General features: G+C 40.5%; 1 protein-coding gene across 13 annotated transcripts; it reads right to left on the bottom strand.

Annotated features, from left to right (window-relative positions):
• SEC22C (SEC22 homolog C, vesicle trafficking protein) lies at positions 1 to 26,108 on the bottom strand. Of its 13 annotated transcripts, none has more exons than XM_074542440.1 (9): positions 26,002 to 26,088; positions 23,237 to 23,290; positions 21,603 to 21,791; positions 20,978 to 21,187; positions 17,391 to 17,554; positions 15,754 to 15,936; positions 5,917 to 6,035; positions 4,741 to 4,806; positions 1 to 2,804 (listed from the first exon to the last, which is right to left on the bottom strand). In XM_074542440.1, the coding sequence occupies exons 4-9, from the start codon at positions 21,157 to 21,159 to the stop codon at positions 2,604 to 2,606; spliced, it is 915 nt and encodes a 304-aa protein (XP_074398541.1). In that variant the 5' UTR covers positions 21,160 to 21,187; positions 21,603 to 21,791; positions 23,237 to 23,290; positions 26,002 to 26,088; the 3' UTR covers positions 1 to 2,603. The 13 variants fall into 13 exon arrangements, with proteins under 13 accessions (XP_074398541.1, XP_074398249.1, XP_074398662.1 ...); XM_074542148.1 differs by having other exon boundaries at positions 21,740 to 21,791; positions 26,002 to 26,087; XM_074542561.1 differs by lacking the exon at positions 26,002 to 26,088 and adding an exon at positions 25,826 to 25,995.
• Between the last annotated feature and the right edge of the window lie 1,660 nt (positions 26,109 to 27,768).

Raw genomic sequence — 27,768 nt, 5'->3', positions numbered from 1 at the left:
TAGATCCACTATCCTTAAAGTGTTGCATTTTTAGTGTCAGATTTTTGGAGTGTTCTTTTTGCAGATTTTTTTTTTAAAACTTGTAATCCAAACTCTGAGTGGTTGAGTTCCCTGCAGTCTCCAGAATTAATTTAACTGGGAGTGAACAGTTTGAAAATTAAGTGCAGCACAAAACCCCTCACATCTGTGGAGTCATCTTGGTGTCTCAGGGACAGTGCTTGAATTGTAGCTTCATTTCTCCACAGACAGAAAACTGGGATAATGACAGACAAACAACTTTAATTCCCTCCCTTATAAGAGAAAACCTTTCCCTTATGGCACACAGCTCCAGCTGTGTCCTTAAATGCCTGGATAAAATATTCCTCCATCATTCCTACCAGACTATTCCTCACACTTTGGAGGTTTTTGTCATGTTGCTGTTCCAGTAAGTGCAGTGAAAAATAAATTCCTATATTTTCCTCCTGGAACTAAGTCTCCTGATGTCCTACAAACTGTCCAGGTTGGAATGAGCTGCCCATGGATGCTGCTGCTGCATCCAGAAGTGTTTCCAAAGTCCAGCACCACAAATTTCTGGTCTGATCCTCGTGTTTGCATCCTGAAATTCCAGGAAAACTCACGGAGATAAAAGAAAGCAATTTTCTGCCTTGTAACAGAAAACCTTTCCCTTATGGCACACAGCTCCAGCTGTGTCCTAAATGCCTGGCTAAAATATTCCTCCATCATTCCTACCAGACTATTCCTCACACTTTGGGGATTTTTGTCATGTTGCTGTTCCAGTAAGTGCAGTGAAAAAGAAATTCCTATATTTTCCTCCTGGCACTGTCTCCTGATGTCCTACAAACTGTCCAGGTTGGAATGAGCTGCCCATGGATGCTATTTCTGCATCCAGAAGTGCTTCCAAAGTCCAGCACCACAAATTTCTGGTCTTATCCTCGTGTTTGCATCCTGAGATTCCAGGAAAACTCACTGACATAAAAACTAGGAATTTTCTGCCTTTCCCTTATGGCCCACAGCTCAAGCTATGTCCTAAATGCCTGGCTAAAATATTCCTCCATCATTCCTACCAAACTATTCCTCACACTTTGGAAGTTTTTGTCATGTTGCTGTTCCAGTAAGTGCAGTGAAAAATAAATTCCTATATTTTCCTCCTGGCACTGTCTCCTGATGTCCTACAAACTGTCCAGGTTGGAATGAGCTGCCATGGATGCTGTTTCTGCCTCCAGAAATGCTTCCAAAGTCCAGCACCACAAATTTCTATTCTGATCCTCGTGTTTGCATCCTGAGATTCCAGGAAAACTCACTGAGATAAAAGAAAGGAATTTTGTCAAGTGTTCCTGCAAAAAAAAGACAACTCTGCTGCATGTTAATCTCTTTGCAACCAGAGGTAGAGACTATGTGAGAAGAAAAAGAAATCTTTGGTGAAAGAAATGGGAATGACCAGAAAGAGAAAAAAAAATAAAAGGAAATTTTAGGACCATAATTCCACAATAACATACCTACAGTGTGAACCTCTACAAGCCCTCAAGGACAGCTGCAACAAATCGCTATGCATTTTTTGAACAGCCAGCCTGAATTATTCATCTATGCCCTAAAACGCCCCTGTGCACCTGGATTCATGACAAAATAAAACAGCCAGTGCAGCAGAGGTTGGGAATTCCAGTCCCCAGTCCCAAAGTGCACACCCAGAAACTCAGATCTGAGTGTCAGAATTCACCACCATTAACCACAGGTGTTCTACAGAACAAAGAGAACCTGCTCTTGCTTTCCATTCCTGGAAATGGCTTCCTACTCACCAGCTACTCATTTTATTAAAAAAAGGTGAAGGAGTCAGTGGCCTGTCATAAATAGGCTTGGAAGATTTATTATCCATCCAGGCCAAGCAAACATGGAATTGCCCTCATCCTGAAAGCGACCTTAGCCAAGGAAACAAAGGCCACAGGAGCTGACAGATCACTTACACCCACCTGGATTATTTTCTGCTGCCCCAAGCATATTTGCAATTAACCCATGAGCACACACTAAACTGCAATGTGCTGTTCAGCCAAGATATTTATAGACTTTATGGTTTATGAAAGAGCCACAGCCTTTCCCTGTCCTTCCAAACCTAGAGAAATGATCCTGAAGCTCACCCTCAGCATTTTCCCCACTAATTACAGCAAACAGCCCCTTACTCACATTTACCAGGACAATCTAGAGACAGAAATGTTACCCATCACTTTACTCTTGTTTTACCACACAATTGGAGTATTTGCAGCAGCAGGGCAAGACTGACCTGCCCAGCTGTCCCAGAGCCAGTGGGACAAATGACAAAATGCTGTCTGCATGGTGGCAGCCAAGGAGGAAAAGCCTGCTGAAAATAAGAACTTCCATCTCTGGTGACAATGACAAGCTCCACCATGTGAAACAGAGCTGCACCCCTCGCTGTGTGCTGGACAGAATTACAGGATCCTGCTCATCCCAAGTTGCTTGGAGCTGTTCTCCTTGCAATAACCATTGCCATGGATGCTTAAAAAAACACTCTGAGCTATTTCTGGCCAGGTGAATACAAAAAAAGAGTTGTAAAAACAGAGTAGCAAACCCCAAGTTTGTTGTTTGTTTTTTTTTCATACACCACAGTCAGGCTGCTTCTCCAGGAGCTGCCTTGTCAGGATCTGGTAGGAGGAAAGAGAAGCCACTCCTATGTGGAAGGAGATTTGCCAGAGGTTCCTCAGTCCATACAAGTAGATGTTGCATGAACAGACACAGAAAAGGAGCACAAAGGTCTTCACCTTCCTGGCTGAGCTGTAGAAGAGGTACAGGTAACACTGCAAAAGAGCAGAGAGGGAGAGTTAGCACTGAACTCTGCACAAAATCAGGGAATTGCTGCCTGGACACATCTGCTGAGCATGTGAAGGGCAAAACCCTCACAGGAGAACATGAAAAGCTCCCAGTGCTGACAGAGGAGTCACTGCTCCCCCTCAGGCAGTGACAGATCAGCCTTTGCCAGCTCAGGTCACAGTTTCCAACTGTGCTGATGCAGAGGTCAGCACGTGGAAAGCACTGCAGGTTGTGCTCAAATTCTGGGGAGAAGCTGCTTTCAATCAACAGGAGAAGAGAGAATTCTCCTTTATTCAGCTTCCCTGGCTTCAGGTACTCACAGGGAAAGAGGCAGCACAGAGCCTTTCTTTGTGAAATACAGCTTGCATCAAGAATTAAAGCTAAATTAATTGACTAGATCTAAATTCATCTATTAAATTGAAATAAATCTATTAGATCTAAATCCATCTATTAGATCAAAATAAGCCCATTAAATCTAAATAAATCCATTAGATCTAAATCCATCTATTAGATCTAAATCAATCTATTAGATCTAAATCCATCTAATAGACCTAAATAAATCTATTATATCTAAATCCATCTATTGGATCAAAATAAATCTATTCGATCTAAATCCATCTATTAGAGCAAAATAAATCCATTAGATCTAAATCCATCTATTAGATCTAAATCAATCTATTAGAACAAAATAAACCCATTAGGTCAAAATAAATCCATTATATCTAAATCCATCTCTTACGTATAAATCCATCTATTAGATCAAAATAAATCTATTAGATCTAAATCCATGTATTAGATCAAAATTAATCTATTAGCTCAAAATTAATCCATTAGATCTAAAGAAATCTATTAGATCAAAATAAATCCATTAGATCAAAATAAATCTATTAGGTATAAATCCATCTATTAGATCCAAATCCATCTATTGGATCAAAATAAATCTATTAGATCTAAATCCATGTATTAGATCAAAATAAATCCATTAGATGTAAATAAATCCATTAGATCTAAATCCATCTATTAGATCAAAATAAATCCATTAGATGTAAATAAATCCATTAGATCTAAATCCATCTATTAGATCAAAATAAATCCATTAGATGTAAATAAATCTATTCACTCCAAAGCTCTGCCACGAGCAAAGGTGTAAGAAAGCTGAAAGACACTAAATTGTATCATAATATAACAAATAATCCCATAAATACATCAAATTCTGACAGTGGTCCCCAAACCATGATCCAAAAGGAAAAAGGGCAAGGAATACAGTGCAGGCATCAGTTATTCCTGGAAACAAAACTGCAGCACCTTTCTGCAATGCCAGGCTGAAAGCTGAAGATTTTCCAGCATATCCAGCCCTCAGGTTAAAGGTTGTGGGAGTTTTTAGGAATTCCAGGAGCCTTTCAAGAAAAACCAATTTGGAACATGTTGGATTTTCCTCATTCAAACCCTTCTGTGTAAGGTCAGAGGAAATAACCCCATTGTGGGAAAAATGGGGAAATATGGAAGATTGGAATATGGAAAAATCCCATTAAGGAACCACCAGGATTCAATGTGATTTTTCATGTAGATTACACCATTTCAATAATGTTGCTGTCCAATGTTTGCTCAGTCCTCAGGCTGCAAAAGCCCACCGCTAAGTCAGACACTGACAGTTGGGAATAAACCATCTCTGGGATGGCATTTATCCATCACACCCAGCCCCTCTGACTTGTCACTCAGTGGGAGCACTGAAAAAGCCTGAAAATGCAATTTCCCAAGGGTCAAAACGTGCCTTGAACTGCTTTTGTGCCACTTGACTGGAATAAATCAGTGCAATCACCTGGGCAGGATATTAAAAACCTCTCCTTAGCTGAAAATGGCTCTGTCTTGTGAATTGTAACAGCAAAATAATCAGCAAAAAAATATTATTTGCAGTTAACATACCTGAAAAACACAGGCTAGAAAAGGTAGAAAAAAAGCTATCACATTTCCAATTCCTTCATGGTCCTCCTGTTGGGATGAAAAGAAGTGACAACCACGTCAGGCACAGCTTTTAGCAAGTGCTGCTTGATATTTGAGAACATTTTAAATATAGTCAGGAACTCTCATCCCAGTTTATGCTGATTGACTGTAGCAGTCTCAAACACCAAGATCAATATCATGGATATCACCAAGAACTGAGGCTTCTGTGACAGTTCCTGCTAAATAAAACTGTGTCAGGATACAATCAGCACACTTTTTCTCCCCTTTTTTGAAGCTGTTTACAGTCTCATGTTTATTTTTTAAAAAATTACAGAAAAGGATCTAAAATAAAATGCAAGAACGGAGAAAAAAAATCCAGGCTACCTGGTAAGAATAAATAAATTTTAAAATAACATTTCTAAAAATTATTAAATAATTATTTTAAAATTATTAAATATTAAAAAGAAATTAAATATTGAATTATATAAATAATTATATAAATAATTATATAATTATATATGATATAATTATATATGATATAATTATATAAATAATTATATCATAAATAATTATATAAATAATATATATTATATATTATACTTATATTTATATAATATATATAATATATAATAGCATGATATATATTATATATTATAATAAATAATTCTATAAACAATTATTAAATATAAAATTATTAAAAATATTAAATTATTTTTAGAGTTAAATAATAATTCAATAATTATTTCATAATTATTTCATAATTATTTTAATAATTAAATTATTGATAAATAATGTAATACTTTTATTTATTTTAATAATTACATAATTTTTAGAACTCTAATAATTAAAAAATAAATTAAAGAATAAATAATCAAAAAATAAATTTATATTCTTTATAAATTATTATAAAGAATAAATAATAAAAAATTTAAAATATAAATAAAAATATATCAAAAATTAAACTTCTATAGAACAGAATAAAATGCAGAATATTGTGATGTACAGAAAAAATACACAAGGTGTAGCAGTTCTGGAGAAATAAAACATTTCCTGTAGAGAGATTGTGCTCAGCTAAGGGGCAGAACAGCCACCCTTGAACTGGTTACCCAAAAATTCTCTGCCTGTCACTCCTTGTCAGGGCTGGGACATCAGGGTTACCTGGAAGGAATATTCTGCCAGGTGAACCCCTCGGATGAGGTTCAGAGCTCCACACATGATGTTCAGAACAAGTGACAGAATCCCCAGGGGGGTCACAGGCTGCATTCTGTAAGTAGGGGCTGGAAATGAAATGAAAATCAAACATCAGTGAAAGTTTGCACTATTACTTTCAATCTTTTACTAGAAAACACCACAATTATTTTGTGTGGGTTTTAAACACTTTCAGAACCTTCCATGCTTGCTCCAGAGAACACTGATTATGAATAGAAACCCCCAATTTTCTTGTTGTATTGCAGTATTCAGTTCTCCACATATCTAAGAGTTCTGGAGTATTTTTAAACAAGTCAAAACCAGATTTTTTCTTGACCTATTTGGCATCAATATCTTCTATGGTGCACACAGATAATTCTTTGTTTATTCCAGCAGGTGAGGATGCTCAGCACTCCTCAGGTCAGCAGAAAAACCAAAGGTTTTCCCCACCCAAAGGTCTGGGGAAAGGCTTAGATTTCACCCACCATCACAACAAGGCAGCAATTCATCTCCTCCTTAACCAGTAATTAAACATTTTATCCCACCTGAGGGCTCAGGCTGCCCCATTTCACAGGTAGTGAATTATCTGTGTCCTTCCTTTCTCACCTTCTCTGCCACTACTTAACACCCACACTGCTGAGCAGCAGTTCTGCATGATAATCTCATTGATACATCCCTAATTAAGGTCAGAGTAATTATCATAAATGTGTGTTTAGCTTTGGATTCTGCTGCCTTTAGTTCAGGCTTGGCCAAGAGCACACCTCCAGTTTTCCTGCACTTGTTCAACAACAGATTCCCCACCTTGATCCTCACCTACATTTCATCCCTGCCCTTGGATCACCACCAGCAGGACACTGCCAGTTTCATAAAAAATGAAAATTTGCAGCTCAGATATCAAATCCAGATATCCTGAACCCAAGAGAGAGGAGAGAATGAAGGAGCCCTCAAGGAAACATCTCCCTGTGCCCAGGTGTATCCAGATCCTCTTTATCTGACTGTTTATCTGTTTATCTGACCCTTTATCTATTTATCTGACCATTCCAGATAAACTGCACCTCTGGCTTCCCTTGAGTGACAGATGAATCACCACAACACCCACTACAGGATTTCAGAGAGAAAAACACTCCTGCCTTCTCCTTCAAGCCAGATTCTGCTGGATGGATGTAAAAAACTCTGGTGCCAAATTAACAGAGGGATGTAAAGCACCTTTCATCTGTGTGTCTGTAATTAATTTGTCTGGCATGCACTCACACACCCAGAATTTCAGCTCCAAAGGAACTGGATCAACTCAGTTTGATGTGTGTCACTTTAGGGAGCACTATTGGGTGTTACAGACAGAATGCTGTAACTCTGTCACTCAAAGGCAATTTTTCTTTTCATTTGCTACACAGTGACATTTACAAGGAACTTGTAGCAGCATCTTTATTCATTCCCTGACCCCAGAATTCAGTTTCCTTCTATTTTTTTCCTGCTATTCCTGCTTTTGATTAATTAATGTTGCAGCTATATATATGTGTAACTCTCCCACAGATATTTCCTAATAAAGACCGTTCCTCAAATTTTAAGGTTTACCTCAGAGGCACAAAATATCTCCCAAACAAATAATTATTAAACACAAATGTCATTCATTGAGCAGAATCCTGCAAGCCACACATGCCAAGAGTTCCCAGTCCCTAGGGAAGAACATGTAGGTCTCAATATATTGCTTCTGCAGCATGAAATATTATGTAAAAGTTACATTTTTTTTTTAGTCCAGGAGGATAAAAAAGAATTGCTGTCACAGATGCAGGGTAGATTAAAACATCCAGTTGCTCAGGGTTCAGATTTTGTGAAAACTGGGCTTGAAATGGTTTGCTGCAGAGATTTATTTGTGCTGTTAAATTCTGAGGTTTAACTCACAAACTGAAATTGCACAGAGAAGTGAGATGGGTCCTGCTAAGGGAAAATTATTTCACTTCCTTGGGGGAAGTCAGTCATATTTTTATAAAGAGAATTTCACACTGGAATGGCCTATTACATTAAATAAGGGAAGAGTACAAACACTTAGTTCAGGACAGCACCACTCTGCACAAGCACAAATAAACACTAATTAGGCTTCACATTGATCTGCCTCCTCAAGCACAGAAGTTGTGCTCTGAAGACCCACACAGAAATGTTCTGTTTGAACATGGCAGAATAACTGCAAACACCCTCACCCAGTGAAGAAATTGAAACCTCTGCCCATGAAAGATTTCTGGCAGAGGCCTGTGGCCATTTCACAGGAGGGAGACACCAGAGTGCACAGCAGCAGCTTGGATCTGCCTCCTGCAGGCACAGCACAAGGCTGGACACTGAGTCACTCGCTCAGAGCTCTGCAGAAACAGCACCAGGAGTGAGAAATGACATCACTCCAACAGCCTCAACTGAAACACAAGCACACAAAAGGCAGAGAGTGAGACAGAGCTTCAAAGGCAGCCCTGAAAAGGCCTCTGCAGGACTCCCTGTGTGCCTGTGGAAGATGAAGAACACTCACCAAGGGGGGCTGCAGGATTCACCAGCTGCCTCACAAAACAGTGGCACAAATTGTTCTGCTGCTTCCCAGAGGCAGCTGTGATGTGCAAACCCTCCCTGCCCACAGAGAGCCCCCTGTGCCCTGCACACAGCCCCATGTCCTTGTGCAAACCCCAAACCCTCCCTGCCCACAGAGAGCCCCTGTGCCCTGCACACAGCCCCATGTCCTTGTGTAAACCCCAAATCCCCCCTGCCCACAGGCTGTGCCCTGCACACAGCCCCATGTCCTAGTGCAAACTCTCTGTTCCAGGTTGCAATACAAGATGTTTTCCATTACCATCTACATGGCAGATTATCTTTGTCAAGTGGGCAGTTTGCCTTATTTCTCTCTTTGAGTGACCACAATCACTCCTCCCTAGGGAGGGGACCTTGCTGATAACAGCTATTGAATGTCACTGCATGGCTGATAAGAACTACAGCATCCCATTGGGAGATGTGAGCCCAGAGGGAGGAGCCAAGCATTCCTACCCAGATATAATCCAGAGGTTTTGAGACACCAGCACGGCTTCTCCACTGGATTCCCCAGAGGAACAGCAGCTGCCTCTCCTTCCACTGGGTCTCCAGAGGAAGAATCCATCCTTCTCTACAGGATCCCTGCTCCAGCAGAACCACCCCTGGCACTGCAGGAGGGCTGAGCCACAATTCCAATGGGACTGTACCAACACCCTGACCCACAGGGTGTCAGGTTGGGTTCTGACTCTGTCAGTGTTGTTCTAATGTACTGCATTGTTTATTTTATCCTTTTATTGTCTTCCCTAATAAACAACTGTTATTTCCTGCTCCCACATTTTTGCCTGAGAGCCCCTTAATTTAAAATTTATAGCAATTCAGAGAGGTGGGGAGGGTTTACATTCTCCATTTCAGGGGAGGCTCCTGCCTTCCTTAGCAGACTCCTGGCTTTCCAAACCAACTTTCCCTGCCCACAGAGAGCCCCTTGTGCCCTGCACACAGCCCCATGTCCTCTGTGCCCACACTGACACCAGAGAGGCTCTGAGCAGCAGCCAGGGCTCTGGGGGTGCTGATCAAGGGTGCAAGGGAAGGGTTTTTGTAGCCACAGTTGGGCTGTGTTTAGTTAAAAAGAAAGAACAGCAGGAAGAATGGAAGTAAAAAGGGAAAAAAAAATCTCTTGTTCTCAAGAATACTAACAAGGAGAAAGCTGCCCTGACTTTTCTGGCCTTTTTCACAGCAAACTGAAGAGGCAGAGGATGAGCTCAGGCAGCTCCAAAGAGGCCAGCAGCAGCTCCAGCCATGTGAGGAAGGGATGTCTGGATCATCCCTGGATCAATCAATCTGCACCAGGGAGTGCAGTCACAATTCAATCCCGCTCTCCTGCAGCCACAGCATTTCAAACAGGCTCTTGTAGAGCAGAGCCCTGGTATAAATAACATTAATATGGAACAAACACTATGCACACAGCTAAACTTAGAGCAGCAAAGTGGGATTCAGCTGGGAGGGGATGAGGAGAGGAGAGAGACACAAGCCAGGAAAGCTGACTCCAGTGGAGGCAAACAGATGATCATAAACATGAGCCTTAAAATAAAGGCAGAACAATCTGTGAGAGTATTTGGGTTAGACCAGAGAGAACAGCCAGAAATAAAAAGCCAGATGGAAAGTAAAGGAAAGCAATTAGGAATAAGAGGGAAGTGAAAATATATTTCTGATCTGTGGACACAGACTAGATCACAAATATTTACTGGCACTGAAGCTGCTCAAAATTTAAAGAAAAAGTGCAAAGAATTTCTAAGCCCTGTCATAACATGAAAAGATTTAACCTTCAAGCACAGCTCTGAGGAGCACTCACAAATCTGACTGGCAAATAAAGTGCTTTCCATTCTATTTTTAATTCCTCCTGGTCAGTGCCCTTCCATATTCTAATTTAAAATACCTACGTCAAATTAGATTCCAGCTCATCTATCACAAATATAAGATTGAGCAACTGGAACTTAATTTTATTAGTGCTTCATAAGCCAAGAACAACAACAAAAAAAGGAAATACAAGCTCATGGCACTCCAGCTGCATTTAAAGCACCGTGCTAATAGGATTAAAATAGGGAATGGTTTAGTGGTGGACTTGGCAGGGTTTGGTTTCTGGTAGGACTCAATGATCTGAAAGGTTTCCTCCAACCTAAATAATTCTCTGATTTCATTTGTGGAGGAGGTAGGCAGGACCTTGACTGTGCAACTGAAACACAACCAAGACGTACCATTTTTATAATAAAGAATTAGAGGTTGGTGCTTCAAAAGCAGGTAAAACATCAGGTTCTGTTATTAAAAGAGCCTCTCTGTTATTTATACAGATACACAAAGCCTCTTTCAGAATTTTAGTCAAATGAATTCAATTTTAAAAAGCAAGGTAAAAGGAAAAAGCAAAGAGTGGAGAACACCTCAAGCCAAACAATGTGGGAACAAGAGGTTACCCTCAGCTCATATTTTTCTCATCTTCTTTTCCCTCAAGGCTGAAGAAACTCATTCAGATTGTAATTACAGATCTTTCATTATGAGTTTGCAACAAGCAATGAATGAATCAGTGGAGCTTCTTTAGAAATTTGAACAAACAAGGGTTTGAAGAGAAAATATCACATGGAAAATATCAAGCCCATATTTTCCATCCAGAGAGGAAGCTGTAAGGCTGGGAAAAGACTCCACAGCAGCCTCCAAATCTCTGCTGCATACCTGCTGCAATGTAAAGCCCATATGTTGTTTACTATGACGGAAAAAGCCTTTTTTGGTTTCACACAAAAAAATGTAAATAAACATTTCTTGGTACACAAGGAACCTCCATGTGTTTTTCTGCCATGTGCTGTGGGCCATAATTCCTGACCAAAAAATTAAGCACAACAGATTTTTCCATCCATTTAAATCTGACTGCCAAAACAAAATTAACTTTTGAGGTAGAAAAAAGAAAATAGCAGCCTCAGTATTGTCCCCTGCTGCAAAAATTAAAAACTTTAAGTTTTTGCTGCTGCAAAAACTTAAAAAATTATATGAAAATTAAAAGTGCTAGCTAAGTAAGCAAACATCCTAAGCACTGAATGAGATGTTAAGTAATGCCAATAACACCAAAGCATGCAATATTATAAAATCAAGCAGCAACAGACTTTTCACTGCTTGCCCATGGACATAACTGCCAGGACTTTGAAAAGATGCTCTGCTTCAACCCTTCTTCACACTCAACATTTATCCACATCCAGAAGCTGAAGGAGCAAGTAAAGGACTTAAAGCTGAGAAAAATTCAGGTTACATCAATGAACTTTTCAGATAAGATGGGTTCCATCTTTTACCAAACAGATTTTTGGGTTGTAATCATTGTTTTTATCATTTTACTCATGTTTCTCTGTTTAGTTAAGTGTCTGCAAAAATCCACTGGGGAAGTTTTCATAGTAGGAAAAAACAGGGGAGTTGTGGGAATGTAATAAATGTAATAAAATGTAATAAAGCTTTGCCCTGGAAAGATCTACCATGGAGTTTCCCCCACCTAGGCTGAAAGAGAGGACTCCCCTCATGGTGCTCTGCAGCACTATTGCCAATCCACATCAGAAATCTCTCTCAGTTTGAACAGACAGGTGCCTGCTAAGGAAGGCAGGAGCCTCCCCTGAAATGGACAATGTAAACCCCCTCCTATTGAAGATGGAGGGAGAAGACCTATCCTTGTTGATCAGCATCGACTCCGTTTATTCATCAATCAATCACTTTTTATAACCGTGTTAATTAAGTTCATGCACATTGCAAACCCGAGCTCACAATAGGTCAGAGATAACACACCAACCCCTCCTTGTGTTTCCAATACCAAGATTTGGGTTCTCAAAATTATTTTTGCTTTCCCAAAACAGCCAAAGATAGAATATCTACTTGTTATGAGAAAGCTGCCTGAGAACTCTGGTATGCAAGGTTCTCAAGGCCTTCATGTTTGTCACTTTTACTTGTAATTAAAAACAACCTGAGAACCTCTGCTGTTTACAGAAACAGGCTGTGAGAACCTGTCCCCCACAGCTGCCTTCCAAGCCATTTCTGAAAAAATCTCCAACACCCTCCCTCTGAATTATTATAATTTTATTTAAATTCCCCTATTGGCCAGTTAACCCTGCCCACCCCAATTGTTCATCCCTCACCCCTCCTACAGTTTGCTGCTCTTTGCACCATCCCTGTCCCTCAAGTCACTGACCCCATAGTTAAGCCTGTGCACAGCACATGGTTTTGCCTCTGTCCCTGATCCATTTGGATCATGGTGGATGCAACAAACCTTGGCTGGAATACATCACACAAAGACCCTTCCTGTCCTTCTTCCCCTGAGCTATCTGTGGTGTTTGTGTGTGTGCATGGAACTGAAATGGCTCCCATGGCCTCACTCAGAGCAGCTTCTAAAGGAGGTGCTTTGACAGAGGTTGCAGCATTTCTACTGTTATAGATAAATATTGTAATATTGGCTTTTTGCGAATATTAAACTAGATTTTATATGTGTATTGTTAGGGTAACTTTGCTATACAGTTTTTATTTCTGCTGTTAATTAACCTTAGACATAGTAGTGAAATAGCTGATATGTGTTATAGATGCACATTATAATACTGGCTTTTTGCAAATATTAAAACAGATTTTATATGTGTGGTGCTAAAGTATCTTTGTTATATAGTTTTTATTTCTGCTGTTAATTAAGTTTAGACATAGTGAAATAGCTGATAAATAACTTTGCTATATAGTTTGTATTTCTGCTGTTAATTAAGCTTAGACATAGTAGTGAAATACTGATATGTGTTATAGATGTATATTATAATATTGTCTTTTTGCAAATATTAAAATAGATTTCTTATGTGTAGTGCTAAAGTAACTTTGTTATATAGTTTTTATTGCTGTTGTTAATTAAGCTTAGACATAGCAGTGAAATAGCTGATATGTGTTATAGATACATACTGTAATACTGGCTTTTTGCCAATATTAAACTAGATTTTATATGTGTATTGTTACAGTAACTGTTATACAGTTTTTGTTTCTGTTGTGAATTAAGCTTAGACATAGTAGTGAGATAGCTGATATAAGTATGTGTTATAGATCCATATTATAATATTGGCTTTTTGCAAATATTAAAATAGATATTGTATGTGTTGTGTTTAAGTAACTTTGTTATATAGTTTTTATTTCTGCTCTTAATTAAGTTCAGACATAGTAGTGAAATAGCTGCTAAATAACTTTGTTATATAGTTTGTATTTCTGCTGTTAATTAAGCTTAGACATAGCAGTGAAATAGCTGATATGTGTTATAGATAAATACAATAATACTGGCTTTTTTCAAATATTAAAACAGATTTCTTATGTGTAGTGCTAAAGTAACTTTGTTACATAGTTTTTATTTCTGCTGTTAATTAAGCTTAGACATAGTAGTGAAATAGCTGATATGTGTTATAGATACATATTGTAATACTGGCTTTTTGCAAATATTAAAATAGATATTGTATGTGTCATGTTTAAGTAACTGTTATATAGTTTTTATTTCTGCTGTTAATTAAGCTTAGACATAGTGAAATACTGATATGTGTTATAGATACAATTATAATATTGTCTTTTTGCAAATATTAAAACAGATTTCTTATGTGTAGTGCTGAAGTAACTTTGTTATATAGTTTTTATTGCTGTTGTTAATTAAGCTTAGACATAGCAGTGAAATAGCTGATATGTGTTATAGATACATACTGTAATACTGGCTTTTTGCAAATATTAAACTAGATTTTATATGTGTATTGTTAAAGTAATTTTTGTTTCTGTTGTGAATTAAGCTTAGACATAGTAGTGAGATAGCTGATATAAGTATGTGTTATAGATCTATATTATAATATTGGCTTTTTGCAAATATTAAAATAGATATTGTATGTGTTGTGTTTAAGTAACTTTGTTATATAGTTTTTATTTCTGCTCTTAATTAAGTTCAGACATAGTAGTGAAATAGCTGCTAAATAACTTTGTTATATAGTTTGTATTTCTGCTGTTAATTAAGCTTAGACATAGCAGTGAAATAGCTGATATGTGTTATAGATAAATACAATAATACTGGCTTTTTTCAAATATTAAAACAGATTTCTTACGTGTAGTGCTAAAGTAACTTTGTTATATAGTTTTTATTTCTGCTGTTAATTAAGCTCAGTGAAATCACTGATATCAGCATGCTTGTGTTACAATGCCTGCTGGGATGGGATAACAGCCCATGCACACAGGATGAGCACACCTGGACACATCTGCCAACCATCAGCACTCACCCTCTGAAGGCACTGTGGGCCAAACCCCAAAACTGGAGGTGATAAAAAAGGACCAAAACCACAACCAAGGAATGTGCATGCTCCAAAAAGGCAGACCCAAGGAGGAGCCAGGCTAAACAACTCTTGGAATATGTAAACTAGTTTGGGGGAAAGCTTACTATGCACAAGGGTCTGTGAATACGCACAGGCTGATGTAATGAAAAGGTATTTAAGGAGCATCCCTGGAGGCAACAGTGTGCTCTTGGCTCAGTGCCAAGATGCACCCAGCCATGAGAACCCTTGCTCTATTGTCCTTGTCTCCTATTGTTCTTTAATAAAACTTTTCACATTTTCACAGAGGAGTGCCCTAGATTGCAAGGCAATATGTATTCTATTTGCCATCTGTTAGAGGTGTGGCAGTTATTTTCTGTTAACTGGGCAGTTTTCTTTATTCTTGATCTCTTCCACAAACCAATCCTCCCTCTGGGGACACAGCTGCTGTTAATGGGCTACTGAATGTCCCTGCATGACTGATAAAATTCCAGCATCCCATTGTGGGATGCTCTGCCCAGAGGGAGGAGCCAAGCATTCCTACCTGGATATAATCTCACGTTTTGGGACACCAGAGCAGCCTTTCCACTGGATTCCCAGAGGAACAGCAGCTGTCTCTCCTTCCACTGGATCTTCAGAGGAAGACTCCACCCTTCTACAGGATCCCTGCTCCAGCAGAACCACCCCTGACACTGCAGGAGGGCTGAGCCACAATTCCAATGGAACTGCTACAGACACCCCAACCAACAAAGTGTCAGTTTGTATTCTGACTCTGCCAGTGGTTTTTCTTTTGTATTATTGCATGTATTTTGTGGTGGTTTTTTTTTTTTTTTTCCTTTTCCTAATAAACTATTTCTGACTTGGAGTCTCTCACTGCTTTTGCTCTCAAACCAGAACAAAGAATGAACGTGTTTTTCACATCCACCACCTGGCAACAATGTGAGGGTGAGGAAACATCCTGTCACCTGGTGGAGAAGTAACTTACCAACCTCCACATGGCCTCCTGCGTGCCCTCCATTGCTCAGCCCGTTCAGCAGCTCTGTGTTCTCCAGCTGCAGCTGCACCGGGGGCTGCAGCCTCAGCTCCTCCTCCACCCTCTGCCAGCTGCCCTTGGCCCTGGAGCCACGGCTGCTGTTGAAATGCTGTTTCACCTTCTGAATGGTGTTATCTGAAACAACAGGAAAAGCTGCTCAAGTCAACTCTGAAAGGCTGCTTAATTAATCTTTAGTGGTGTTAAAACCTCAATTGTGGTGAGATTTTATCGTATCGTTTTGATTGTTTGAATTTCTTCATTTCATTTCAAAAAATTCCATTGCCGGTTAGGGAACAAAAATACTTCTTTTAGATATTTTATGGCACAGAAAGATGGAGGGGACCTTCAAATCACCCAGTTCCATCCCCTGCCATGGCAGGGGCACCTTCCACTATCCCAGCCCCATCCAACCTGGCCTTGGACACTTCAGGGATCCAGGGGCAGCCACAGCTTCTCTGAGAATCTGTGCCTCCCCACCCTCACAGGAAAAAATTTCTTCTAATATCTACTCTAAAAAATAATAAAAATTATCTGTAACTGCCAAACAAAATATTAAAATCTTGAGCATCGAGCCCATCTTAGATTTAACACAGGAATGGAGATCATTAAATAAATAAATAAACAAACAAACACAGAGCAATATTAGGCAATGTGATAAAGTATAAGAGTAAAAATTCTTTTAGAAATGTATTTTTTTCTTTGAAAAATAAGCTTTATGCTTATTAAAAGCCTAGATTAAAAGATTAAAGAGGTTGGGTTATTAGTGTCTTTATTATCCACAAATTTGCACCGAAATCATTAGCCTTATTAAAGAGGCTAGATTAAATTAAAAGAGGCTAGAAATTCCCCCAACTCCTACTCAAGTTAAAAAAAAAAAAAAAGTGTAATGTGGATGTCAATATGAAATTACATCCTGGCTGTAATGTGCCCTGCAGGGAATCCACCCAAAACACAAGATGGCTCTAAAAGAAGCTTTCCTGATGGACTTCTCAAGTTTTTAAGCCTGAGTTTAACACTGTTACTGAAATCTGGACTGAAGAGTGCAAACACACTGCAGGATATTATCCTTTCCCAGAAAACTCTCTCACTGCAAGGGAATTGTGTCTTTCAAAGGTGTGAGGTTCAGTAGAGCAGCTGCTACTTGGCAAGAAAACCAATTATTTCAGGCTAAAAAAGAACCTCTGGGCATGGTTCTGAAGTATTCTGACTCCAAGTCATGCCAGAAATAAAGCTGCCCATAATAATCTATTCTGTCTCCCTTTTTTCCTGTACTCATCTGTCCTCACTTGTCAGATTTTTTTAATTAAGTTTGAAAGTGTCCAAGGTATGAATTTCTTTTTTCTCCTCTTCTTGTTCATCAATCAGCACAGCATTTTGTTCATAAGAGATGAACTCTCAGGAACTCCAAACCAAACCCTTCAATAGTTCAGGGCATTAAGATTTCCCCCTCCTTTTCCACATGCAGGCAAAGGCACTTTCATCAAAGGCAAAGTTCACTTTCATCATCAGCCTTTAGCCAGGAGATGTTGTTCAACACCACCAATTTGGCAGGAGGAGGATTTTTACTATCAGAGAACAAAGTTACAAACCAAATTCAATAAAAGCATATGGTCTGGAAGCTGAATTGATGCTCCTTGTGTTGTAGGAAGCAGCAAATTCCCAGCGAAGCTCTTCCAGGAAGCAGAAGGCCATGATGGTGGAGTAGCTGCTGGAACAGATTGCCATGCAGGCAATATCCCCAGAAGAAAGGAAACTGAAATAGAAATTAAAAAAATAAAAAAGATCACATCAACATAAAAAGGTGAAATGAATGTAAAAAGGTGAAGGATGAAGCTGTGCTTTCTGTCAGAACAAAATGTACAGACTGAGCTGAGAGCAGACTGAAAAATAAAAAGGATTTTTGTTGTTGTCAAAGTCCTGCAATTCCTGCAGATCTATTTTTTCTCACACAATTATTTATTCTTAACTCATCCAGGATGCCTGGGCACAGTGAAGAGCACAACCCAGACTTTGTTAAATTGGTACATCAGTACAAATCCAGCACATTCTTTCCCCAGGCTGGCTTTAAATCACCTGAATAAAAACCAAGGTGGTCAGAAAACCAATTTTGAAAGAAAATGCAGAAAAAAAAAAAAAAAAGCAAGGAAGTTTGTTCCCAGGAAGCAGATGGATTCCTTCCTTCCTTTGATGGCAACATCATATTAACAGCAAGAAATATTTGCTAATTTGCACAACCCAAGATTTTCAAACACTTCCTGCTACATCACAATGAAAATTCTACTCTAAAAGGAGCTCCTCTAACAGTGAATCCATATTTATGTGAAAGTTTCCACCTGTAGATGGTTCAAATTTTCCAGGAGATTTCTCAGGGACATCCTCCCTTGCAGCCCAGCCATTTATCAGCAGGAAATCACTTTAACACCCAAATTTTGAAACTGAACAATTTGTCTCCTTCCTCCAGTTCCCATATTTTACCCCAACTTCACCGTTTCTATTTCACCTCATTTGAATTTATTTGCTGCACTGTGGATTGACAGCTTTGCTTGGCTCTGCCAGCCCAGTTCCACTGGGGAGCTTCCCCAAATTCCAGCTGCTCCCAGCTGGGATCAACACCATGCCTCCCTAAAAGCACTTTTTCCAAGTTGTCCATAATTTATGGCCTTTTTGCCACGGATCCAATGTCCCTGCTCCCACTGCAGAGCCAGCCTGAGCTGCAGCACCTGCTGCCACCAAAGGGCACCAGTTGGCTCGGAGTGAAAAGGAATTGAGATGAAAATCTCTGCTGTAAATGCGTTTATTTTTTAACTCCCCCAAAAAGGGATGCTTAGTTTTAGCTTCACTTAAAATTTTCTTCCATTTCCTCACCAGAAATGCAATCACCATGATAGTGGTGATTGAAAAAGTTAAAGATAGAATCTAAAATGTTGGGCTTTGTGCTTTCCCAGATCAACTGCACCTGTGTAAGCAGTATGATAAATTATATAATTGTTAGATGTGATGATTGTTTAGTAATTAAATGTAATTATTATCTAACCATAAGAAGAATAGTGAGAAACTATGTTGGAAATTCAGAGAGGGGCTAAATTTATGTATACACTAGAACAATATAAGTTTAATAATTAACATGAAAGTGATGTAATGATCATTTTGGATGTATGGCTGGAGTCAGATTTGGGTTGAATACACCCCAATTCCCAGAGCTCTTAATAAAAACAACGCATATAATCCCTGTGATTATGTGTTTTTGAACACTAACAACCAGGTAAAATTCACTTTCTTAAATGAGTTTCAAGAATTTTCTTCATTTCTTTCTCAGTAATTTCTTTAACAAATTTCTTCTCCTAAACCAAATCATTCCAAGGTACTTGGATGCCTTCTTAAAGGGATTTGTAGAAATCCATGATTCTCCAGCTGCTAAGAGTAACAAGCACTGCACATTTTTGCTACCCAAACTGAAAATTAACATGAGCAAAATATATGTAAATAAGAAATACACAATATATATAACTAAATGTGTATAAATATTGTGTAGGTATCTATAAATATATAACTAAATGTACATAAGTATTGTGTGTATATATAAAATATATAACTAAATACATACATATATATACTGTGTATGTATATAAATTATATAATTAAATATGTATAAATATTGCGTATTTGTGTAAAATATATAACTAAATGTGTATAAATATTGTGTATGTGTATAAAATATATAATTAAATGTGTATAAGTACTGTGTATGTGTATAAAATAAATAACTAAATATATAAATATTGTGAATGTATACAAAATATATAACTAAAAATATATATTGTGTATGTATATAAAATATATAACTAAATACATATATATACTGTGTATGTATTAAAAATATAACTAAATGTGTATAAATATTGTGTCTGTATATGAAATATATAACTAAATATATATAAATATTGTGAATGCATACAAAACATATAACTAAAAATATATATTGTGTATGTATATAAAATATATAAATGTGCACAAATATGGTGAATATATTTATAAATATATAACTAAATGTATATAAATATTGTGTAGGCATAAAAATATATAACTACTTATAAATATTGTGCATTCATATAAAATATATAACTAAATACATATAAATATTGTGTATGTATATGAAATATATAACTAAACATATATAAATATTGTGAATGCATACAAAATATATAATTAAAAATAAATATTGTGTAGGTATATAAAATATATAAATGTGCACAAATATGGTGAATATATCTATAAATATATAACTAAATGTATATAAATATTGTGTAGGTATAAAAATATATAACTAAAAATATATATTGTGTATGTATATAAAATATACAGATGTGTACAAATATTGTGAATATATATATAACTAAATGTGTATAAATATTGTGTAGGTATCTATAAATATATAACTGTATAAATATTGTGTAGGTATCTATAAATATATAACTGTGCATAAGTACTGTGTATGTATACAAAATATATAACTAAATGTGTATAAATATTGTGTATGTGTATAAAATACATAACAAAATACATATGTATACACCGTGTATGTATATAAAATATATGACTAAACATGTATAAATATTGTGAATATATAAATATATAACTAAATGTGCATGTATATAAAATATATAACTAAATACATATATACTGTGTATGTATATAAAATATATGACTAAATATATATAAATCTTGTGTAGTTATCTATAAATATATAACTAAATATTAATAAACATTGTTTGTGTATGTATATTTAAATATGCATAAATGTATGTGTATTTATATGTATAAATGTAAGTGCACAATGAAATCTATGTAAATATAATATAGTATAAAATAAATAAGAGTTATGGAAGTGTGTTTATATAAATGAACATCCAAAATACAATGTATGAACATACAAATATACATATAAATATATACAAATATATAACTAAGCACATGCTCACTACACTGAGCAGGAAATGAGGAATAAGCTTCAAAATCACTGGAATTCACACCCTACACAAGCAGTGTGGCACTTCAGGCTGGAATCAGCCACTGCACACCACACCCACAGCATTATTTCAATATAATTCTGCCCCCCAGGAGCAATATTTCAAAAATTAAAGCAAAAAAGCCCCATCAGAGCAGAGCAGGGACTCACTGGATGCTGAGGTTACGTCCTTTGGCCGTGCCCCGACTGGGGTACCGCGCCAGGATGGAGGACAGAGCCTTCAGCCTCTTCCTGCACTCCAGAAAGTCCTGGTTGAGATGGAAATCCGTGGAGGCTGAGAGGGGAAGCCCATCCCTCACCCTCACCACGCAGGCAAAGAAGATCATGGACATTCTCCACGGGAGTATTCATGAGGACAACCTGGAAAGGAAAGGTTTTGAGTCAGTTCTTTCTGAAATTCCAGGCAGGATCAGAGTGAATTCAGCACTGGAACTGAACAGCACTTCTGCCACTGCAAGGCAACCAAACTGTTCTCAAAACTCATGGCTGTGCCCAATTCTTGCCTCTCAGATTAAAAGATGAGGCAGAGGATTTGATAGAGCAATTATCTACCTGAAAAATATTCCTGTTTTCCCTCCTGCTTTGCCAAAGCCTCAGAAAGGCTGAGGAAAGCTCTCACAGGAGTTTGTGGAAGCTGCTGTGCTGATCCCACATCCCACTGATGTGCTGCATCCAAAAACCTGCCTGAGCATGGCACTTCTCTATTTTCTAGTGTAACACACAAATCCAAAAATAAATTTTAGGCTAGAGCCCATCAGGTTCTTTTTAAACTCACCAAGGGCTAAATATAGAATAAAAGTTGCCCTCTCTTGACTTCTTCCTCTTTAAGAGGTCACAAACTCCTGTGGAAAGTTATTCTTGGGCTTCACCTGGCAAATTCAGAACATGCAGAGATGTGTCCTTCAGACATACCATGAGGATCCAGGGCACGGTGTCAGAGGATTAACAGCACTTCATATCATCCCTGAAAAGGGAATCAGAATGAACTAATTAACAATTAGTTTAAAAACTTCATTAATTACCTGTATTTACATGCATTTTTACCATCAGATCTCCTGTGCAGTGGGAAAACATATCCTAGAGGAAGTGTTTTGCCGGAAGGAAAACAAACAACTCATTTTCTTATCTAATATATTCATTTCTAGACTCAGTCAAAGATGGTGTGGAATGACATGCAAAATATTTATGATGCCCCAATCATGGTTTTTTTAGGTTATATCAGTAAAAGAGCAGCTCTAAATCAGCAGATTTTAAGGGATTATCACAAACAACTCAAGCAATTAAAAAAAGGCAAAAAAGGAAAACCAAAGGCATTTACTTGGCTTCAGGCAAACTACACAAATAAAGCAATGGGGAAATAAAAAGAAAGGGAAAAAACACTTTGTGAAGTCAAACTTTTGATAGAGAAAACAACTGCTTTGACCAGGCCTGTATCACACCATTCATTAGGGTGCTCAAAGTGTCTTTGAAATGTGGCTCTTCAGGATGAGCTTTTCTTGTCTGAGAAGTCCAGAGAGCAAAACCTTCTCTAATTCAGGCACCACAAACTCTCCTGATGTCTGATAAGGGCTGAGCTCCTGCCACAGGCAGCACTGACAGGGTCTCATTTCTCCCCCACAGGAATCAATCCCACAGAAATTGTGGGAACCATCCCTCTGTCCAAGGTGCCAGCACGTTAAAGCAACTGCAATTATCAGAGGGTAATTATCAGAGGAATTAGCAGAAAGCACAATGGCACAAAACTTGTTTCCTTAGAAAAGCATTTTAAAACTACAGAAGATCAGACATCTCTTGAGAAGTGTTATCTTGAACTTTGTAAACAGAGATTAAAGAATTAGATGTGATTTTTTTTTTCCACAATCCCTCTGACAGTTCTCTTCCAGCTGTCATTTCTGTTGTGACAGCAAACTAAGCTCACAAAATCCAACACATATCAGAAAGGATTTCAACAATAATCATGATTGTTGTAAATCAGTTTGAAACATCCCATCAATCTTCAGTGTGCCAATAAGCATTGATAAAACAGTGCAGAAAATTTTCAGATCAAAGTGAAATAAATCCAAAAAATACGAACTTCAACAGAAATATTAACTTCAACACAGCCAACTTGTTGCTCAGAATTGCTCAGAAGTTTTAGAGTGAAGGGTTGGTAATGCTGATGAAGTTTAGCTCCAAAATAACTCCCAAACAACCAAAAGATGATCAGGACAATGAAAAAGCACCAAGCTGAGAAATCAAAGACATCTTCTAAAACCTACTCGGCCCATGAAATTATTCAGCTCCCTATGCCACTAACAGCAAGAGTTGAAATTTAAATATCCATATTTTTTATTAATCACCAAGGATAACATCACCTACAGTTAACCAACTGCACATAGAGAGCTTTCCAACTTTCCAAAACATACAAACCTTCTTGATGAAGGGCCTAGTGCTGCCAGCTGCCCATCAGAGGGATCCTTTGCTCTGGGAAGGAAAAATCCAGGAAAATTTCCAAATGAAATGCCAGACTTCACTGGAGAAAGGAATGCACTCTCCTTCCTCAGCAGAAGAGGTGCTGGGTGTCCCTTTGGCACAGCCCTTGCTGCTCTCCCACCAGAGGATGGGCAGAGCTGTGTGGCTTTGCCAAGTGACAGCCACCACTGGCACTGCCCTTGGAATTTTAACGACTTACAAGCCAGTTCTGCCACGTCACCTGTGCCCAAGCACAAAGTGTCACAGCTGAGCAAGGTGTGCCCACAGACAGGTGGCTCAGAGCTGTCCCTGTGTCACCCTGGCTGCCCTTTCCTCCTGCAGACTCTCTGTTTGCTCCCCATCAGCAGCCCAAAGATCTGTCACCGCCAGGACGTGGCAGCTCTTTGCCCTTGGCTCTGAACTTGGACAATGAACTCGAGGCTCTGCATTCAAATCTGGCAGAGTTCACAGGTGATAACATCATGGCAGCATCTGGCACAGAGCAGAACCTTGGGAAGGATTTCAAGCAATTATTTCAGAACTGGTTATAATTTAGGAGTGAAGGAAACAAAGTTGTTTTGTTTTTTTTTTCATTTCTTGAAGCACCTGTACACCCAACAATGCTTCAAAGTGCCCAGTGCAAGACTCACATTAACAGCCTCAATCTCAGAATAAACCATTCCTCAGTGTATCTAAGTGACCTGGAGCACAATTCCCCCTTCCCTCACTTCCCAGGGAGCAGCCAACTCTCCCCTGGCTGAGCAGGGATTATCAAGGCAGCCTCAATCAGACCTCCTGCACTTCACTGTGTGTTACACAAGCTCCTCTGGGTAAGAAGATTACACCCAACCCACCAGGCCACGCTTCCCCAAATGCTCAACAAACTCCTGCCTAATTGCCTGGACTTAGAAAACAATCTGCTCAAAAAGCTGTGAGAGCAAATGCAAAGCAGTGCTGAGTTCATAAGGGAGATTGTATCCAAAACCTGGTTCTTTCACAAATTATCTCACCAGCAAAAGCAGGTTTCCTTCCAAGAATGGCACATTGCTCCCAAAAGATGTGATTTCTCTCAAGTGTTCACTGTCTCTCCCTGCTCAGACACATTTCCCTGCTCTCTAGAGGTGTCCAGCTTCAAGCCCATCTGCTTTGTCCAGTTCTCTCCTTCCTGCTGAAGGAAGAGCCAAAAGCTTTAGTGGATGTTCCCATGGCCCTGAAGCAGAACGTGAATTTTTTTGGACATACGACAGCTTGATATCTGAACAAAACTATTGCCCTAAAGCATCCTTGCTCAGGCAGGTGATCTCCAGAGGGAGCCCTGGACAGCTCCAGGTGGGATGAACATCAAACAGAATCAGGTTGACTCACCAAACACAAAACCTGAGCTGCAGCTCCAGTGCTGCTTTGGGTCTCACCCAACAAGGATGTGGTTCATGAGGGAGATTTATCACCCCCCCGAGGGATCACAAAGTGGAGTTTATCTTCTTCTCAGATATATAAAACAACAAATCCAGACAAGTGTTAAATTTCTCATTTTCTAAGATTGCACCAGTATCCACCTGATCCTTGCCAGTGAGCTGCCTCCAAGCCCCCAGCAGTGCTGAGCAGCTACAGACACCCCAGACTCACCTTCCAGACTGAGCAGTGAATAAAAGCAATTTGAAAACACGCTACTATCTCAAAGTTTAACACAGGATTTGTGCGTATCCAGAGCTTTTAGGCTCCTATAAATCCTACAGGCTTACTCATATCCCCAAGGGGAAGCATGTGGAAAAAACCCTTACCATCACAAATCTGTCTACACACACTCCTGTGGATTACCAGAAATAAAGCACACACAAACCTCCAACCCCAGCATCCAGCTCCCACATCAATCCCACTGCTCCAACAGACAATGCTCCAAACCACACTGCAACAACTCTGTGATGCTCTGAGGCTCTGCCCCACCTTCACCTCTCAGAGACACCAAACTCACCTGGTCCCAAATATTCACCCACCTCATATGCTTCAATCCTGATGCCTCCCCAAACGCAGCAGCTCATCCCTGTCCCCTGACGATCCCACCTAAGGACCCATCCTACATCCATCCTGTTCTACTCACATTACACAGAACTACCCCTCACTCCCACCTCTCCTCCCCTGCATTAAACATCCTACTATCCCTCAAAGAACCCTCTTCCCACACTCTTCAATAAACCCAAGCACTTTGAAAGCAAACACACCCATGCCCCCACTCAGGGCTCTGCTTTGTGCTGACAAGGCCTTCCACACATCCCTCCAGCACGCAGACACCCCAAAATTTTACCCCCATCCCCAAAGGCTCACGTTATCCCTGCTCATCCCAAACCATCCCCAACCCTCCTCCTCTACCCCTCAAACACCCCAAGGAACCCCCAAATCTTATATCCTATATCCCAACACACACATCCCCTCGCTCCCTACCACATCCCCAAACTCCCCTCATCGCCTTCCCAAGCACCCCAATCCCCCCAGACACCCCCACACCCCAATTCCCCCCCGGTCCCTCCCAGTTCGCTTCACCACACACACCCCGGACGGCCCCGCCCCGGGGACAGGGGCACAGGAAGAGGATGCGGAGCAGGGTCGGTGTCCCCCTGTCCAGCCGGGACCCTCCGGAGCAGGGTCGGTGTCCCCCTGCCCACCGGGCACCCTCCGGAGCAGGGTCGGTGCCCCCTGCCCAGCCGGGACCCTCGGCCGCCGCTCACCTCCCGTCCCCCGGCGGCCCCGCGGCCTCGGCCCCGCTCCGCCCGGCGCCGGCCCCGCCCGCATCACCAGCGAGGAGCGGCGGGAGCGGCCGCGCGGGGAGCGCCGGGACAGCGCCGGGAGGACCGGGAGAGCGGGGTGGGAACCGGGATAGGGACCGGGGCTGGGAACGGGAGAGCGGGCTGGGAACCGAGATAGGGACCGGGACTGGGAACGGGAGAGCGGGCTGGGAGCCGGGCTGGGGAACCGGGCTGGGGAACGGGAGAGCGGGCCGGGAAAGGGGATGGGAACAGGGCTGGAGACCGGGATTGAGAACCGGGATGGGAACAGGGCTGGGGACCGGGATTGAGAACCGGCCTGGGAACGGGGATGGGAACCGGGCTGGGACGGGGGCCGAGAACCGGGATTGGGAACCGGCCCGGAATCGGGAGAGCTGGGTGGGAACCAGGCTGGGGAACGGGAGAGCGGGGTGGAAATGGGGCTAGCACCGGGACGGGGAAGGGGACTGGGGAGCGGGCCTGAGGAACTGGGCTGGGAACGGTATAGGGGAGCGGGCTGGGACCGGGACTGGGGAACAGGACTGAAGAGCGGGCGAGAACCGGGCTGGCTACGGGACTGGGACCGGGATTTGGAACCGGGCTGGGGACCAGGCTACTACGGGGAGAGCGGATTGGGAACGGGGATGAGAACTGGGCTGGGAACGGGAGAGCGGGCTGGGAACGTGGGGAGCGGGCTGGGACCGGGGATGGGGAACGGGACTGGGGAACGGGAGTAGTGGGATAGGAACGGGAATGGGGACCGGGAATGGGAAGGGGCTGGAGAGCGGGTTGGTACCGGGCCGGCAACCGGGCTGGGAACGGGACTGGGAACGGGTTGGGGGTGCCTCGGGATAGCGATGGCGTGTGGGGAAATCTCTCTAGGAAAAGGCAGAGTCCATACAGGAGGAGAGAGAGGGTCCTGCAGCCTCATTCAGTAAAGGAGAGCGGCCCTGGGCACATCCCCGCGGGGTTTTTTCTCTCTCTCTCGGTTCCGGAGGACGCAGCCTCCTCGCTGCCCTCTGCCTTCCCCCTCTGGCCGGGGTACCAGGGAGGTGCAGCCTTCCCGAACCGCCTGCCACATATTCCGCCCCCCCCCCCCCCCATTGAACAGGTTATTTACCCCAAAGTTTAGAAACTCAGGGTTGTGCGGCCCCATTTGGCTGGTTCGGGAGTCAAACTGCCCGGGGTCTGTAACAAACCCGCGGTTGAAGTTGGTACAGTCATTAAACCCTATATCAAAGCCGTTAACAGCCATCCCCTCACCCTGGAATTGTTTGTAGAGACATCAGCACACATCTTCCCTATCGGGAATGAGGATGGGGTTGGGGATGAGAATGGGAATGGGGCCAGGGTGTAGAGATGAGGATTGGTGTGGGAATAGGGATGGGTGCAGGGTTGGGATTAAATACCCGAGGTGGTATTTTTTGTTTGGACTTAGATGTTTATTAATTCTTATCTATATTACAATCTCACAGACTATGAGTTCTACAGCACTTCACTCTAACAAACTAAAAATAGAGTCTTATCTCTTTCTCTACAAGTGTTTTTTTAAGGATAAACTGTCTAATTAAGAAATGACATTTAGATTACTTTTACTTTTAACCTAACAACTGTGGCTTGTAATGTGGAATTTTATCTAATTACACAATACCACCTAAACCTATTAAGAAGAAGGATTAGTCTCAGTCCTAAAACTTTCGTCTTGCATTATATATCTAAAACCTTTACGTT

This window comes from Zonotrichia albicollis, chromosome 1 (genome assembly GCF_047830755.1).
Source record: "Zonotrichia albicollis isolate bZonAlb1 chromosome 1, bZonAlb1.hap1, whole genome shotgun sequence".
NCBI classification, from domain to species: Eukaryota; Metazoa; Chordata; class Aves; order Passeriformes; family Passerellidae; genus Zonotrichia; species Zonotrichia albicollis.
The sequence above is the reverse complement of the archived record's forward strand: the minus strand, read 5'-3'. Positions and strand labels throughout refer to the sequence as shown.